The 15,367-nt window shown below is 44.8% G+C and overlaps 1 protein-coding gene across 4 annotated transcripts in view; it reads right to left on the bottom strand.

Moving 5' to 3' along the window:
* UNC5D (unc-5 netrin receptor D) overlaps positions 1–14,726 on the bottom strand; it is a 603,713-nt gene extending 588,987 nt beyond the window's left edge. For 3 of the 4 annotated variants that reach the window (XM_043454537.1, XM_043454536.1, XM_043454538.1), the window contains exon 1: positions 14,315–14,704. In XM_043454537.1, the coding sequence (XP_043310472.1) occupies positions 14,315–14,417 (103 nt within the window). In that variant the 5' untranslated portion in view covers positions 14,418–14,704. Of the gene's footprint in view, positions 1–14,314 lie in introns of all 4 variants that reach the window. The other variant, XM_043454535.1, reaches the window with a different exon arrangement.
* Positions 14,727–15,367: the final 641 nt, after the last annotated feature.

Genomic DNA, 15,367 nt, shown 5'->3' with positions numbered 1-15,367 from the left:
AGAAGGAACCACTGGCAGCTGTGAGCAGGATAGAACTATAAGAAACACTTGCTTTAGAAAGAATTGCTATGTCATAGTGCCTAAATTGGCAAAGAGATACCAGCTGTTCCCACCCAACTTGGTCAACAGCAACAGTGCCGATGGGGCCATGCCCAGCACTGGAAGAGGAACTCTGCGGCCTTCATCCAACACCACGATGAGCACATAGATATAAACCCACTCATAAATGTGATCACTTATCATTTATATCCTGGACCTAGGAGACGTTAGATGGGTGCTACTAGGAATCTCCTTTTGTGGGCCCTTGAGCTTTTGTCAGAAGGGCAACATATGGTGCAACCTCCAACCCTGAGTTCTTAAAACTCTGTTCCATTATTATGTTTCTTATTTAATCACATCCTTTTGATCAATACCTCAGTTCCTCCATCCTAGCAGGAAGAGGCAAGTTCCTAAAGACTGAAATGCTGAGTACCACTATCCAATGCCAGTCATCCAAGTTATTTGCGATCCAACATGAAAATCTAAGGCTTGATTCAATGGGGAGGAGAAACCTAGGTGGCCACTTTAATCCCTTAAACTTTGCTATGACCAGGATTGTCAAATATCTTCTCTAAATTTCAAAGGAAAAAAAAAAAAAACAAACAGGATCAGTTTCTACATTTGCTCACAATCAATGCATCCATTAAACCAGTGGCTCCCAATCTCTGGTTCCCAAACTGAGACTCACCTGAGGAACTTAAAAACAGTAATCAGTGGATCCTCTCCCCTGAGATGCTGAGTAAATTTTTCTGAGATGGAGGGCCTGGCATCAGCTGATTGAGAACATGAGGATTAAATTTTCTCTTCAAAATTTAAATTACACACATATGTATCTCTCTAAATAGAAGTGACGTTCAACATTTGGCGCTCATTTTTCAATCTACTATGTTTCAATGAAACTGTTTAATATTAAATACCAATTTCAAACTTTAAAGCTAGTAGGCACACACATTCAAAGCACTTCTCTGTCATCTTTTCACCTAACCTGGATGACAATATTACAGAGGCCAGCATTTCTACCAGTTTGGGAGAAAAAAAGGGGCAGTGCTGGCAGGGGGTCCTTTGGGTGATGGCTGGGAATTTGCAGCTTTAAAACCTAATCTTTATTTCCAGCAGCAAGAACCTTCACTGATAACTGCTAAAAATAACCAAACCCTGAAATTTTGACACCTAATCTCCAAGAATCAGAAGTTTTCCACACCCTCCAAGTCTAACACCTTCCCAACAAGGTAGCTTCAACATGAAGAATCATTACAGAGTCACCGGAGTTTATAAGCTCCAGCTCAACTACAGGGATTGTTTTTTTTTGCAAGTTTTCATGGCCATCAGAGATGCAGAATTCACTTTAAGATAAAGATCAGTGGAACTTCCCTGACCATGGTCCAGCAGTTTAGCACTCAAGATTCCACTGCAGGGGGTGAGGATTCAATCCTTGGTCAGGGAACTAAAATTCCACATGCCACAGTGTGTGGCCAAAAATAAAAAACTACCAGAGATGGCAAGAAGGGGAAGAAATCGAGGCTTTCAAAATTACATCCAGTCACTCTCTTTGGATCCAAATTCATGGCCTTTTGAGGGTATCACTGGCAAGTTGCTGCCAGCCTCAGAAAGCTTCCTTCTAAGAAGTAGAAGTCAATTGTGCTCTGTTTAGTTGCTCAGTCGTGTCTGACTCTTTTCAACCCCACGGACAGTTGCCCTCCAGGCTCCTCTGTCCATGGGATTCTCCAGGCAAGAATACTGGAGTGGGTTGCCACGCCCTCCTCCAGGGGATCTTCCCGACCCTGGGATCGAACCCAGGTCTCCTGCACTGCAGGTGGATTCTTTACCAGCTGAGCCAGCTGGGAAGCCCACAGTCTATCACTTGTGCACATTGAGAATCTGCTCCATCTAGTGGTTCTCTAAGCGCCCAACCTCCGAATCCACCTGAATTAACACCACCATCTGAATTAACATCACAATGGACCTCGCTCACCATTCCAAGTGTGACCTTCTCACCACACACGAATATCCAGATTTAAAAGGGAAACATGGAAACTGGAAGCAATTTCCTTATCCAGATAAGAATTAGGAGTTGTGTGGCAAATATAAATACTAAGATTGTTTCCTTGGATAAAGCATAATGTTTTCTCTTCTAACTCATGGCAGTAACATCACACAGTCTGAGCAGAAGTGACTATCCTCATCCTATGTACAGAATTTTTAATAACCACATTTAGAACATTTTTAGGGTCTTCTAGTGAATTCACACTGACTGAACAAAATTTTTACCAAAGATGCAGAGGGTAAGTAATTGGAACAAAAGCTTGACTCACCCTAAATTTCATAAAAACACAAAATCAGTCTATGATGTAGATACAGATAATGTAACATAGATAATAATATAATACAATATTCATTAGCTCTGCTACGATAAACCAACATGAGCCCCTTAAACCATAGCCTCGTTCTATGATTCAGACACAGCACCAAAGATGAAAAATCTATCCTATTTCAAAGGTACTTAGAAAAACATAAACATTTTAAACAAAAGGGAAATATCCTTTAACAGCAGGGTGAAATGATCAATAGGTTTTAGTCTCAGGGTATCATTCTTTTGAATTCCTTGGTACCTCTATTCATTGTGATTGCTATTATGGTTCCAAAAAGGAGAAGAGGCAAGAACACTGAGAAAATGAAGATCTGGTTTCATAGGCAAACATTCATAGAAATGACCTCCTAGAAGGCAAGCAATCTACACTGCTTCTTTAGACCTCAGTTGCTTATGCAGAGATCTGAGCTTCAGCATAGACATTTTGGGGTTTCCCTGGTGGCTCAGATGGTAAAGAATCCGCCTGCAATGCAGGAGACCCAGGTTCAATCCCTGGGTGAAGAAGATCCCCTGGAGAAGGAAATGGCAACCCACCCCAGTATTCTTTCCTGGAGAATTCCAGACAGAGGAGCCTGGCGGGCTACAGTTCATGGGGTCACAAAGAGTCAGACACATTTGAGCAACTGACACTCACTCACTAGACATTTTAGGGTCCTATAAATTTTCAGCAATACAATTTTATGATTCTTCTTTACAAATGGGATGCAGCGGCACACAGAAACTTACTGATCAAATTAGTGTTTATCATGTGTTAAATAAAAGGACACTCACATGCTTTCGATCTTCTGCTTTTAGACAATGCTTCTCAAATGCTAAAGAAATTTCTCTAGACAGGAAAAAGACCAACCTTGTACAAACTGGGTTGGCCAAAACGTTCGGATATGGGAAAACCGGAACAAACGTTTTGGCCGACCCAATATATAGATTGCTGTATCAAAACCTCACGGGGACAGCAAACCTAAAAACAACAATGGATACACACACAAAAAAAGAAAAAGCAACCCAAACACTAAAAGATGGTTATCAAACTGCAAGAAAACACAAGCGGAAAGGAAGACAATAGACAACACTCCTCCACAGAGCTAAAAAAGCTTTATTAGCAGAGCTCAAAGACCATCATCAAAAATGAGGACCAACTGAGTCCCTGACCCTTTAAATCTAACAAAAGGTGGCAAAAGTCCTCGTCTTGAGACAAACTGGTAGGTTGAGTGCTATATCTTGTGACTTTTGTTTGAATTAAAGGCATTTTACTAAAATAACCTGAGAAAGGTTCAAATCTAGAAATTTACCATGAAACAGCATAGAGACGGTTTCTGCTAAAAAATAAAAAGTCAGCCTACCAATAGCGGGCCCATGCGCCCAACTGGGCAACAATGGGCTGCCATGGACGGATTCTAACCCACTCGCCCCATCTGCACACTCACCCCACTTCTGCTGCTGGAGCTGCACATGCATGCAATAGTTTACAACCACTGATTTAAGAGAAACTCACATGTAAAAATCACACTTCTTTGGCTGATGATTCTTGAAAACACTTGAGCCAAGGCTCACCAACAACATTCCTGAAGTCCTACTAACCTGTCCTAAAAATTCTTTCAGAGTACTTGTTATTGAAGGTTTTGACACATTTAAAATACCATGAAATGCCTCCTGATATGCCAAAAATACTGTGAAGAAATGGTACTGAAAACAACCAGGTAACATCATACAATAATATTAGAGCAGGAAGGAAGTTTGATGATAATGTTGTCTCATTTCAGAAATAAAAGAACCAGAGGGAAAAAGTGACCTTTGCAGGACATGCAGCCTTTAATTTGCAGCCAACCACACCACTTAAATAGGAAGGCAGGGTTTTGTTTTGTTTTATTATTTTTAAAACTTTTTTTTTTTTTGGCTACGCCACATGGTATATGGGATCTTAGTTCCCTGACTAGGGATCGAACCCGTGCCCTCTGCAGTGGAAAGCACTGAGTCCTGACCACTGGACCGCAAGGGAAGTCCCAGGAAGGCAGTTTTGACTTGATGAGGAGACAGGGAGCAAGAGACAGATGGGGGTTGGATGGGAAAAATCAGGGAGAAAGCAAGAAACAAGGGCATTCAAATTAAGAACCTGGCGACCAAGTCAAAACTGTGTCTCCACCTCAAGTTTAAGTGTTATTAATGGCATTTAAATTAATAGCATAGAACTTTAATGATGTAAGTTTTCAATGATGATGATATATGACATTCTACTAATATATAATACATACATACAGATATCTGCACATTAAGGCACTTATCCCCTTGACAATTATTAATAATTGACTGCACAAGTGATGGTGTTGTCTACTGCAGGATATGATAGGGGAGGGCTGTCTTTTCACATTGCTCTCCAAGATTGATGTGCATTTCAAGCTGTCTGCTAAACTTGCGATAATAGCCAATGGGTTTTAGTTTTCATTTTTGTATTTGGGATGGACAGGTGGGGTTTTATTTTTATTTTCTCTTTGCTCCAAGGTGAAAAAAAAAATGACAAATATTTTTAAAACCATTCTTCCTTTAAAGCAAACCCCCCAAACACTTACATTCCACCCACACACCTCACACTGACAAAACCTGTGAACCTCCTGATTGCCTTTTTTTTTTTTTTTGAAGGGAGATAACACTGGAAGTTTCCTGATGCAAGCTTCTGACAGTCACTGCAGCTGCAGGTCCCTAGGCTGAGGGAGATACAAGGGCTGACTACTCGGATGAAGGACAGTTACAATTTTCCCAGCTCCTTTCAAAAGGTTTACAACACATGTATTTCTCCAGCAAAGAATTTTATTTTGTGGTATTTTATTTTCTATTTCTTTTTTAAAAATAGGGGGGATAATTCTTAAAGAGACGTTGATGAAAATTATTATTGGAAGTCCAAATACATGGTTCAGTTCAGCTCAGTCACTCAGTCGTGTCCGACTCTGTGATTCCAAAGACTGCAGCACGCCAGGCTTCCCTGTCCATCACCAACTCCCAGAGATTAATCAAACTCATGTCCATTGGGTCAGTGATGCCAGCCAACCATCTCATCCTCTGTTGTCCCCGTCTCCTCCTCCCAGATAACTTCCAGGTACAAATCAAAAGGCTTTAATCTTATCTCAACACTGTACACAGAGAGAAAAAAGCACAAGATTATTGGGTTGGCCCAAGGGAGGGTTCCTTTGAAAAATACGAACATACCTTTTGGCCAACCCAATAATAAACAACACAAGATATTTAGAAAGAGATTCAGATTGAGAAGCCAGTACTGTATTTCTAAAGGGTGCTTTATACCTGTAATGACATCTTTAAAATAAAACCGCAGAAGAACAAACTGTGATGTTACTTTAATGAACTAAATTTTAATCCCTTTAAGAAATTTAGTTAGCAAATTCCTCCGGATAGTTTACACACCACTGAGGTCGTACTATATAGTATATGTGTATGTGTTTAGTCGCTCAGTCGTGTCCAACTCTTTGAGACCCCATGGACTGTAGCCCCCCAGGCTCCTCCGTCCCTGGGGCTTCTCCAGGCAAGAATACTGGAATAGGTTGCTATGTCCTCCTCCAGGGGATCTTCCCAATTCAGGGATCAAATCCAGGTCTCCTGCATTGCAGGAGGATTCTTTACCATCTGAGCAGGTATTCTTTACCATCTGAGTTACCAGGGAAGCCCAAGAATACAACAGCGGGTAGTCTATCCCTTCTCCAGGAGATCTTTCCAACCCAGGAATTGAAGCAGGGTCTTCCGCCATTGCAGGCAGATTCTTTACCAGCTGAGCTAACAGGGAAGCGCATACTACAGTACACAGTATACCATTTTTCATATATTCACAATTTTACTTGCCTCCGTCACTCCTGACACTTTTCTACTTGTTCCCTTTCCCAGATGGAACACTTATGTTCATAACCATGAGAAACATACCACCACGTAAACCAAGAAGTCAACAGGTATCACTGAAAATTTTTACTCATTTATTTCTCCTTCTATCACACCTGTTCGTGGACTCCCAGTCCTGTCTCAAAAGTAGTACAAGCAGAATGTTGTAAGGTCCAACTTAAGTGCAACCAACCTATTTGGTACCAAAATAAATAGAACAGACTAATGAGGTAGTCAGAAAGTCCCAGAAACCATTTGGAGACTCGGCGTCTGGTCCTAGTGCTATTTATGACTCTCTGTCCAACCTTGGGTGGGAAAAAAAGTCTCTAAACCTTAATTTCATCGTCTGTTCCATATCAGGGTGGATGTAAAAATACAAAACTATCCCAACTGTGAATGGACCTAAAAATGTCAAATTACATGCAAATGAATTATTCAAAACAGCCATCCGTGACAGTCACATCTTACACTTAATCATCTTTTTAGAATAATGTATCCAGGAATGTGAGGCTGCCCTGGTGGTTCGGCAGCAAAGAATCCGCCTGCAACGCAGGAGCTGCAGGTTTGATCCTTGGATTGGGACGATCCCCTGGAGGAGGGCACGGCAACCCACTCCAGTATCCTTGCCTGGAAAATCCCATGGACAGAGGAGCCTGACGAGCTACAGTCCATGGGGTTGCAAAGAGTCGGACACGACGGAAGCAATTTAGCAGGCACGCACCCATCCCGGAATGTAGGCTTTACAATCTGTTGTGTGTGGGGGGTGGCGTGTGTAAAACCCTCTTATAGTTATTTAATTATTTATGGCAACTAACTTTTCCTGAATGTTTTATCGCAATATTGAGTAAATTTTAGAAATGGTATCTTTATTATTATTTATACCTTAACATAATAAGGTTAAAGTAAAAAATATTGTTTAGCATGTGTTACAGGACCAGCCCTGCCAGTGCTGGGTTAAGTAACATTAAGCAAGACGGCGATTGCCAAGTAGACACAGCAAAGGAGGACCCAAAACCTACTCCCACATCATGTCAGGATCCAGTTGCTTGGGGAGCATATGTACCCCGTATGAACATTCCTCTGCTTTCGTTTTTAACCAACTGTTTCTGTTCGACCTCTCCCTTCAGTACAGCCTCACTTTCAATATTCTGCACTCGGGATCATTTTTAAATATAGCGCAAGTCAAGAGATACGATAAGATGAAAGGAGGTAGAAAAGGTCCTTATTCAACAAAACTCTGACTTTGGGCAAACTGTTCAACTTCTGGGGGACTCAGTTTCTTCCTAAAGAAATGAACTAGGCACAGACATAAGTCCTCCGTTACTTCAAAACAAAACCCGAGCCTTTGAAAATATTACATCCATCATTCCAAATGCTGGAAGCAAGACACGATATTCCATCAGAATGGGGCTCTCCCTGAATGTTTTATAAGTGGTTCTACATTTCTCTTTGTTAAAACTGACATTTGTCTTTGCCTACTCTTTTATTGGCATTTTTACAATACTCTTACATAGGACTCTACTTCATACTGTCTTCCAAGTGAAAAGCAATACTGAAAATTTTTTAAAAATATTTTTTTTTAAATCTTGAATTACTACCATCCATGACCTGCTACTCAAAGTGTGGTCAGACAGTGTCATCTGGAAATTTGTCAGAAAATGGAGACTCGGGCCCCTCCCCAGATTTACGGAATCCGAATGTGCATTTTACCAAGATGTGCAGTGATTCAAACGTACATTAACATTTGAAAAGTCCTGATTTGTGTGTTTCAAATATTACCAGCTTAGCTTTCATAACCCGTGATCATTTGGTTTCCCTTCCTCTTCCAGGAGATTTTATTAAATTAAATTCAAATAAAGACGGTAACTACTAAGTAAGTACTGTGACAAGGCAGGAACCACCAATCTCATGAAAACAACTCCATGGTGTGTGCCACAAATTTCTTATAGAGGCAAATCTTCTCATCCAATATTTAGTAAATACACTTGCTTTTATAGTAAAATCTATGAATGACATTAAGCCTAGTCATCCCAATGTTGCTTGGGCCCTTGGAGTCACCAGGATTTCTTTGCTTTAACCTCTAGTATCTCCACCTTCCTAGGACTGTCTGCCAATCACTTACCTTCGGGGGATGTCTGCAATGTCATTTTCCCTTGGACTTACCTGATTGAGAAGTTACACCATTCAGTGGAAGTAAAAACAACACATCTTGTAAAACCCATCCTGAGTCAAATTCCATGGTGTTGCAGTAAAATTACCCCATATGCTTCCTCCCATCCTTACAAGCCAGGTTCCAGCGGAAGCATATAGAGTGTCAAGGTCTTTCATTCTGGGGAGAGAGGCTCTTTAGCACTTTATGAACCAGAAATCTGGGGGCAGAAAGTCAATACCTGCCTTAAGTGAGGCTGTAACTGACCTCACTTGGAAGACAGCTTTTGGCTTCCGGCTTCCTTAATTAGGAAGGAAACTGTCAGAAGAAACTGATCATATAGGAAAAATACAGGCCGCCCTGAACTCCTGCCCTCTTGAAAACAGTATTACGAAACATTTTACAACCTGAAACATCAGGGAACATTTTACATCCTGTCGTGGTCTGACGTAAGCCAACAAGAGGACTCCACATTCTGGTTTCTACTTTAGCCCCATCAACACAACCCTAATATTTCTGCCCCTAATTTCTTAGTCCAGGGACGTCCAGAGAGGGCGGGGGTGTGGAGAACAACATAGGCGGTCCCCACCGTCCTGCGCACAAACCCACTTTTCAAAGAAATCCTCCAGAAGCACAAGAGAATGCACCGTGGATTTCTAACGCGGTCCAAACTGAATACAGGAACATCCACCTAATTTCTGCACGTTATCTACGCACGGCATGTCTACGTGCACAGTAAGAGCAGACAACGCAATGTGGTACAAAACAATTAAAAGTTCTTCTCAAAGTGGAGATGCAAAACAGACCGAATCTCTCTCTTCTATAAATGAATCAAGCCATCTGCCTCGCAGAAGCAGCAGCAGGAGAACCCAAAACAGCAGAAACAGCAACCTCTGGTGTTAACAATCTAGTCTCCCATCTCACGCTTCACATTTCCCCGGCAAACAAGGCTAAAAATACAAGACAGGCAACAAATAGTCTCTTGGGATCTGCCATTCCATGGATGGCGTATTCAATCAGAGCAATATTTTGTGCTGAAATTCAAAATTGGGGGTGGGGGGGGGGCAAGCTATCACATTAGAAGCTGGCGCTCGGAATTTTAAGTGTGAATCTGATCCCAAAGTATATTAAGCTGAATGGTGAGAGGGTGGCTGTTTCCATACAACATAAATCTCTGAGATGTAGCTGAATACATTTATAGATTTATTTAAGCTCCTCTAAATTCTTCTGCAAATCTCATAGTTAGAAAGATAATTTTAGCCCTCGTGGCACCAAAATATCAGAGCCGTTTTGCTTTCGGCACAGTTTAGAAAAGCCTCTTTACCGTGGGCTCTGGAGCGGGACTGCGTGGGTTCAAATCCAGCCACCGCAACAGACTAAACTCCGTGGCCTTGAGCAAGGAATCTGACCTCTCTGTGAAGTTGTTCTCCTGTCTTAAACAGAAAAATCTTAAGAGTGCTCACCTCAGAGAGTTATTTTAAGCATTCTAGGAGTTAACACGTGCAAAACTGTTTAGAGTAATTAACACATGTGTGGATGCGTGCTCTGTTGCTTAGTGTCCAACTCTTGGAGACCCCATGGACTGTAGCCCACCAGGCTCCTCTATCCACGGGATTCTCCAGACCAAGCAAACTGGAAGGGGTTGCCATTTCCTCCTCCAGGGGATCATCCCCGACCCAGGGATCAAACCCACATCTCCTGCATTGGCAGGAGGATTCTTTCCCACTGAGCCACCAGGGAAGCCTGTAAATACAGTCACTACTAGTATTATCTAATATTCAAGCAAGAGTGCAAAAAACCTTCTCTTAAAGAACAGGCATGATATAAAGAGTAGGAGCAACACAATGATAGGTCTGCTGCCTGCTGGGCACTGGACAACTAGTGGGTGAGCAGGTAAGTGCCTTTACCTAGAGCGTGAGGCCAACAAGGACAGGAGAAAGCCCCCTTTGGTTATTCGAGGCTGCTTGTTCATGAAGGCAGCTGAATGAGGAGGACAGAAGAACAGACAATAACGCACTAAGTCAAGTGGTACCGCCTAGTGAAAGGGACAATCAGAATTCATGGCAAAGGTGTAACAAGAAGGGGGGCATGTGCTGGCTCTGTGAACACCTGTGTCTGCCCATTAAGAAGACATCCTGTACCACCACCACCACCTTCCTTAAGAGGATGTCATGGAATAAATCTCTCTTGGTTCACCTGTCTTTGGGATTAAACTGTAACACCCATGGTCTGGGTCCCCAACCTCCATATTTAAAAAAGACGACAGACCCAAGGAAGTGATATCAAATTTCATCAACTCCTGAACAGGCTATTTCTTGAGAAACCTTGAAAGCTGACAATATTTTAAGTTGGGTCCTTATTTGGTGGAAGGAGGATGGTGAAAAGTTTATGGGTCATTGAGGCAATAGGAAAGGATTTCCCCAACTACTGGGACAGCAGGGTATGGATCTACCAGTCCCACTTAGAGAGTTTTGATGGAATTCACTGAGGACTCCTGCGGTTCCACAGGTTTTCCCAGGCTGCAGGGTACCACTTAAAAAACCACAGACAGGTCATTCAAAGAGTGAGGAAGAATGGAAGGCTGACATTACTATTTTCCTAGTAAGAATATTAAAAAAAAAAAGTGACAGGTGCTGCTATTATATGGCCAGGTTAAAACAATGAAATTTCTTAACAACTGAGATACTTAAAGAGATTTCCTGAGCAGAACCCTTTGTTGGGTAGAAAAAGAATGTGTCACTGGACTGCTCAAACTAAGAGCACAATCCAAGAGTCACAAAAAGAAAAGCCCATCAAGAAATTGGGAGAAAAGGTTCTTTCTTCATAGCCCTCTGTGGAGGGGCAGATTTTGGAGGAAAAAGAAGCAGAATGTAGGGCGGGGGAGGCAGTAATAATGTTCATTAAGGAGAAAGTGAATATAGATTTAAAACTGTAGGAATGAGGGAGGTAAATGGATTTAAGTATGCACAAACCACATGACATACTGTGCCCATAAAGTAGACGTGTATTTCTCTTGCCCTTAATGCATTGCTATGGTTACGGTAAGGAAGATTGCACTGTCCAAAAAAATTTTTTAAAGAAGAAACTGGGTGAAAGCATAGCCTATTTGAGATCATCTTCCTCCCTGCCTTCAGACTGGGATCTCGTAAGTACAGTATCTAACAGAGGAATTACAACCAGATCAACAACAGTGCTCCTTTTTTTCAAAGAACAAAAACAAATCAGTGTGACAGCATGATGGGGATTCAATTAGCACTTGGCAGGTCATGAACAACTTTTAAACCACCTTCTTTTAAGTTGGAAAGTGTTAAAATATACGGTAATCATGGTACCCAAGTGCCTTCCTTACAGTATGCTATCCACCAGGAACATAAATCTGAAGCAGTCTAGCTTACAAAGAAGAGAACCAGAACATAGTTTCTTCAGGCAGTCTGTTGCCCCAAGTATTTTCCTCTTTGAGGGCATTCAAAGCCAATCATCTGAAATCTCATTCCGATTTTCAGACGGTTTTACTTTAAATATGGAGTGAAAGAAAAGGGGAGGGAAAGGAGTTGGTACAATCATCTTGGAAACAAATGGTAGCTAATTGTAAAGAAATGGCTACTAATAATCAATAGTATTATATAGTCAATAACAGCATGTTGTTTAGGGAAAGCAGAGTAGCTTAGTTCAAAACAATGTGAAAAGAACAAAAAAAAACTATTTACTTGGATAAGTAAGAAAAACATGAGGCCAACCCCAGAGATATCACCACTTAGCAAACACGTCCCCAGGGGGACCTCATCTTGCTTTCAATGAAGGGGCACCTTCCTGGGCTGGGAGAACTGAAGTAACATTGAAACCCACCCTTTGTTCTGAGAAACTCTTAACTGTGCCCACCTGTGCCAAGTCAGGCGCATGGGGCTTCACAGATTTTGCAGCCTGTTTACTGCTCATTTCTTGGGGAATCTCTGACAGGTGCTAAAGGTAATGGGCTTGCTGCCCCAGCAAGTAAAATATTACAAGGGAAATATTAGTCAGATGTACAGCTCCACCCCATGTGTCTCGAACATTACTATGATCTGCGCAAGACATTTGTTGTAAATAAGCCTGCAGAGTGTACAGTGTGTTTTCCAGGAGTCCTCCGAAGAACAGCTTGCCGACAAGAGGTGCTAGCCTTAGTTTCACAGCCAGCAAAACTCCATCCAAGAGGCTTTTTGGCAGGTCCGCACCTCTTGTCTCAAGCTAGATTCAAGACAGACCCATCAACCAAATTCCAAAGGTCAGTATGTGGCATCAGTCACTCTTAGGTACTCAGCATAGAATAGCAAGTGCAAACTCAGACATTTAAAATCAACATTCAGGACAGAAAAGGCCCGCTTTCCCCCAGAACAGTGTATTAAAAACAACTCAGAGCTGACTTTGCAAGGAGGCAATCTCCGTAGTAAATTAAATGGCTGAAGCTTGTGCTTCTTCCAGCAAGGAAAAGAACTATGCTCCCCACCACCAGTGTGTGCAATCACGGGCTCATTTTTTAAGCCTTTCCTGCTTTTTAAAAAGCCTACTCCATTAAAGGGGGGGGGGGGAACTTTTCAGGAAATGAAATGCAAATAGTCACTGAACAGGATCATAAAAGGGGGAAAACCTCTATCCACCTTTTCTTTTTTTTTTTAACTCTTCATTCCAGGCAGCAAGACTGCTTTTAACACACCGTTAGCTTTTATAAAAATGAGATGATACTGGTTCTTTTATGATCATTCTCAACCCTTTCCACCCTTTTCTGTCTCCCGGCTACTCACAGTATGTTCCAGGGAAATGAGGTGGGCAGGTCAGTTTCACCTCTCGCCAGACCAGCGTTAAGTAAATCACTGAATGTAACTTACAAATTCTAAGCCTAATGGATGACACCCAGGAAAAAAAGAAAGGTAAAGAAGAGCGGGAAGGAGAAGCTTCCTGGTGATTTCAAAGGTAAAAGGCACAATCCTCAAGCTCTGCGTAACACTGCCTCTGATCACCTTCAAACAAGTCCGCGGGTTTTAAGTTGATGCTCCCCGTCCTCGCTCAAGGTGGAGCTGAAACCAGTCGCGAAATTTCCCTCTGCTGGAGTCTAGAGGAGCCAGGGAAAATGGGGTCTACGTTCCTAAGTAAAAAGAAGCAGCGGCTTCCCCGCCGCTCAGGGGCCCCGCGCTGGCGAGCTCCCGGGCAGGAGCGGGCACCCGGTTGGGAGACGAGGCGCCGGGTGACCGGCCTCGGGCCAACTGCGAACCCCGGTGGGCACTGCAGCGCAGTTACGCGCGGCCCGCGCACGCAGCTTTCCCGGGCACACGGCGGCCTTCTCGAAAGAAAGCCCAGTGCTGCCCACGAACTCGGGCTGGTGTCGACCGAGGCGTGTCGAGCTTCGCGGACCTCAACCTGGGTGCTTCTCCCCAAAGGGAAAAGGCGCGATCTCCATTCAAGCCCACCCTACCGAGTCTCCCAGTACCCGGTCCCTTCTCCCCAAGAGCTCTCGGACACCCCTCGGGGCGCCCACCCGAGAACGGGTTCGCTTCGGAAGGAAGTAGAGTGGACTCGAGAGAATGAGATTGGAGTAAAGAGAAAGGGGGACTCCAGTCTGCAGCAATTGGGGAGGGCTCGGAAAAGGGAGCGAGCGAAGAGAATCAAGGCAGGGTAGGGGCCCTGCGGTCCCAACAACCTGTAGGATTGCAGCTGATCGCAAACTTGGGGTGGGAGACAGACAGTGGTCCCCTCGGAGGTCCTCCACCCGAGAGCCAACCCTTGCGCTCCGCGCGCGCGGGGAGGTGCAGGGCGCAACTTGGAAAGCCAAGGCCATAGGTGAGGGTACCATCGGTCGCGTCCCCCCCGGCCCCCGCCCGGCTCCGCCGCCCGCTCGGCCCCGCGCTTACCTCGGGCAGCCGCAGCCCCCGCCGCCCAGAAGCAGAGCCCCAGCCAAGGGAGCCACCGGCGGGCCCCTCCAGCGCCTCTTCCTGCGGCGGCCGCTCTCCCCATGCTGCTCGCCCCGCTCAGGAGAACAGGTCCTCTTCCGCGCCCCGGGAGAGGTTCGGCGAGCCAGGGGGGGCGAGGAGAGTGGGTCCCGGGGGTCTTCAGCGAGTGACTGCTCCACGGCCGCTCCCTACAGCAGCGGGGCAGGGCGCTCCGAACCGCCGCGCGCTGGGCACCCAGAGGATGCGCGCGTCCCCATAGCCTCCCACGGCGGGTCGACCGACGCCGCCACGGTCACTGCCGGAGTCGCCCGCCTTCCCCTCCGCACCGGTCAGGAGCAGCTCTCCCGCCGCCGCCGGGATCCGGACTAGGGAGGTAAGGAGGAAACCCGCATCCCTAATGAGACCCCCGTGGCCGCCCCTTCTCCTCCCCTCCGAGCGGCAGCCAATGAGCCGGGCCGGGGCGGGGCGGCGGGTGGGGCGGGGGCGGCCGGCCGCGCGGCGCTGGGTGGGGCAGGCGGCGGGAGGCGCAGGTGAGCCCCGCGGCGGCTGCGCTCACCCCCCGCCCCGCCCCAGGTTCCCTCACGTTCCGCAAAAAAAGCCTCCGCTCAGCGAGCGCGGACGCCGGGCCTGAGCGGGGCTCGCGGAGGTCACGCGCGCTCCAAAGATGTGCGCAGAGCCGGCGGGCCTCTTGGAGGCGAACCCGGTGCAGAAGGATGTGGGCATCTCGGCAGCCTGAGTCTCCTGCTTCCTGGAAACCACTGTTTTGTTCAACTTTGAGCCCTTTCGCAGCCCTGCCTGTCTAGCTTCCATTTTTTTAAATCAAATCAGGCAACACTCTTGAAGCATTAAAAAAAAAAAAAAAAAGACTCAAATGCCAAGTGGGGGAAAAAATGTCACTGGAATAAACCCATTATTGCAGCTAGGCGAAATATGCAAGGATGTACAGAAAGGGGTGGGGGATCCTGGGTGCAACCGGATGATGTGATCGAGTTTTCTTTTTTTTCTCCCCAATTT

This window comes from Cervus canadensis, chromosome 31 (genome assembly GCF_019320065.1).
Source record: "Cervus canadensis isolate Bull #8, Minnesota chromosome 31, ASM1932006v1, whole genome shotgun sequence".
In the NCBI taxonomy this organism is placed as follows: domain Eukaryota; kingdom Metazoa; phylum Chordata; class Mammalia; order Artiodactyla; family Cervidae; genus Cervus; species Cervus canadensis.
This window is presented reverse-complemented; position numbering and strand designations above follow the sequence as displayed.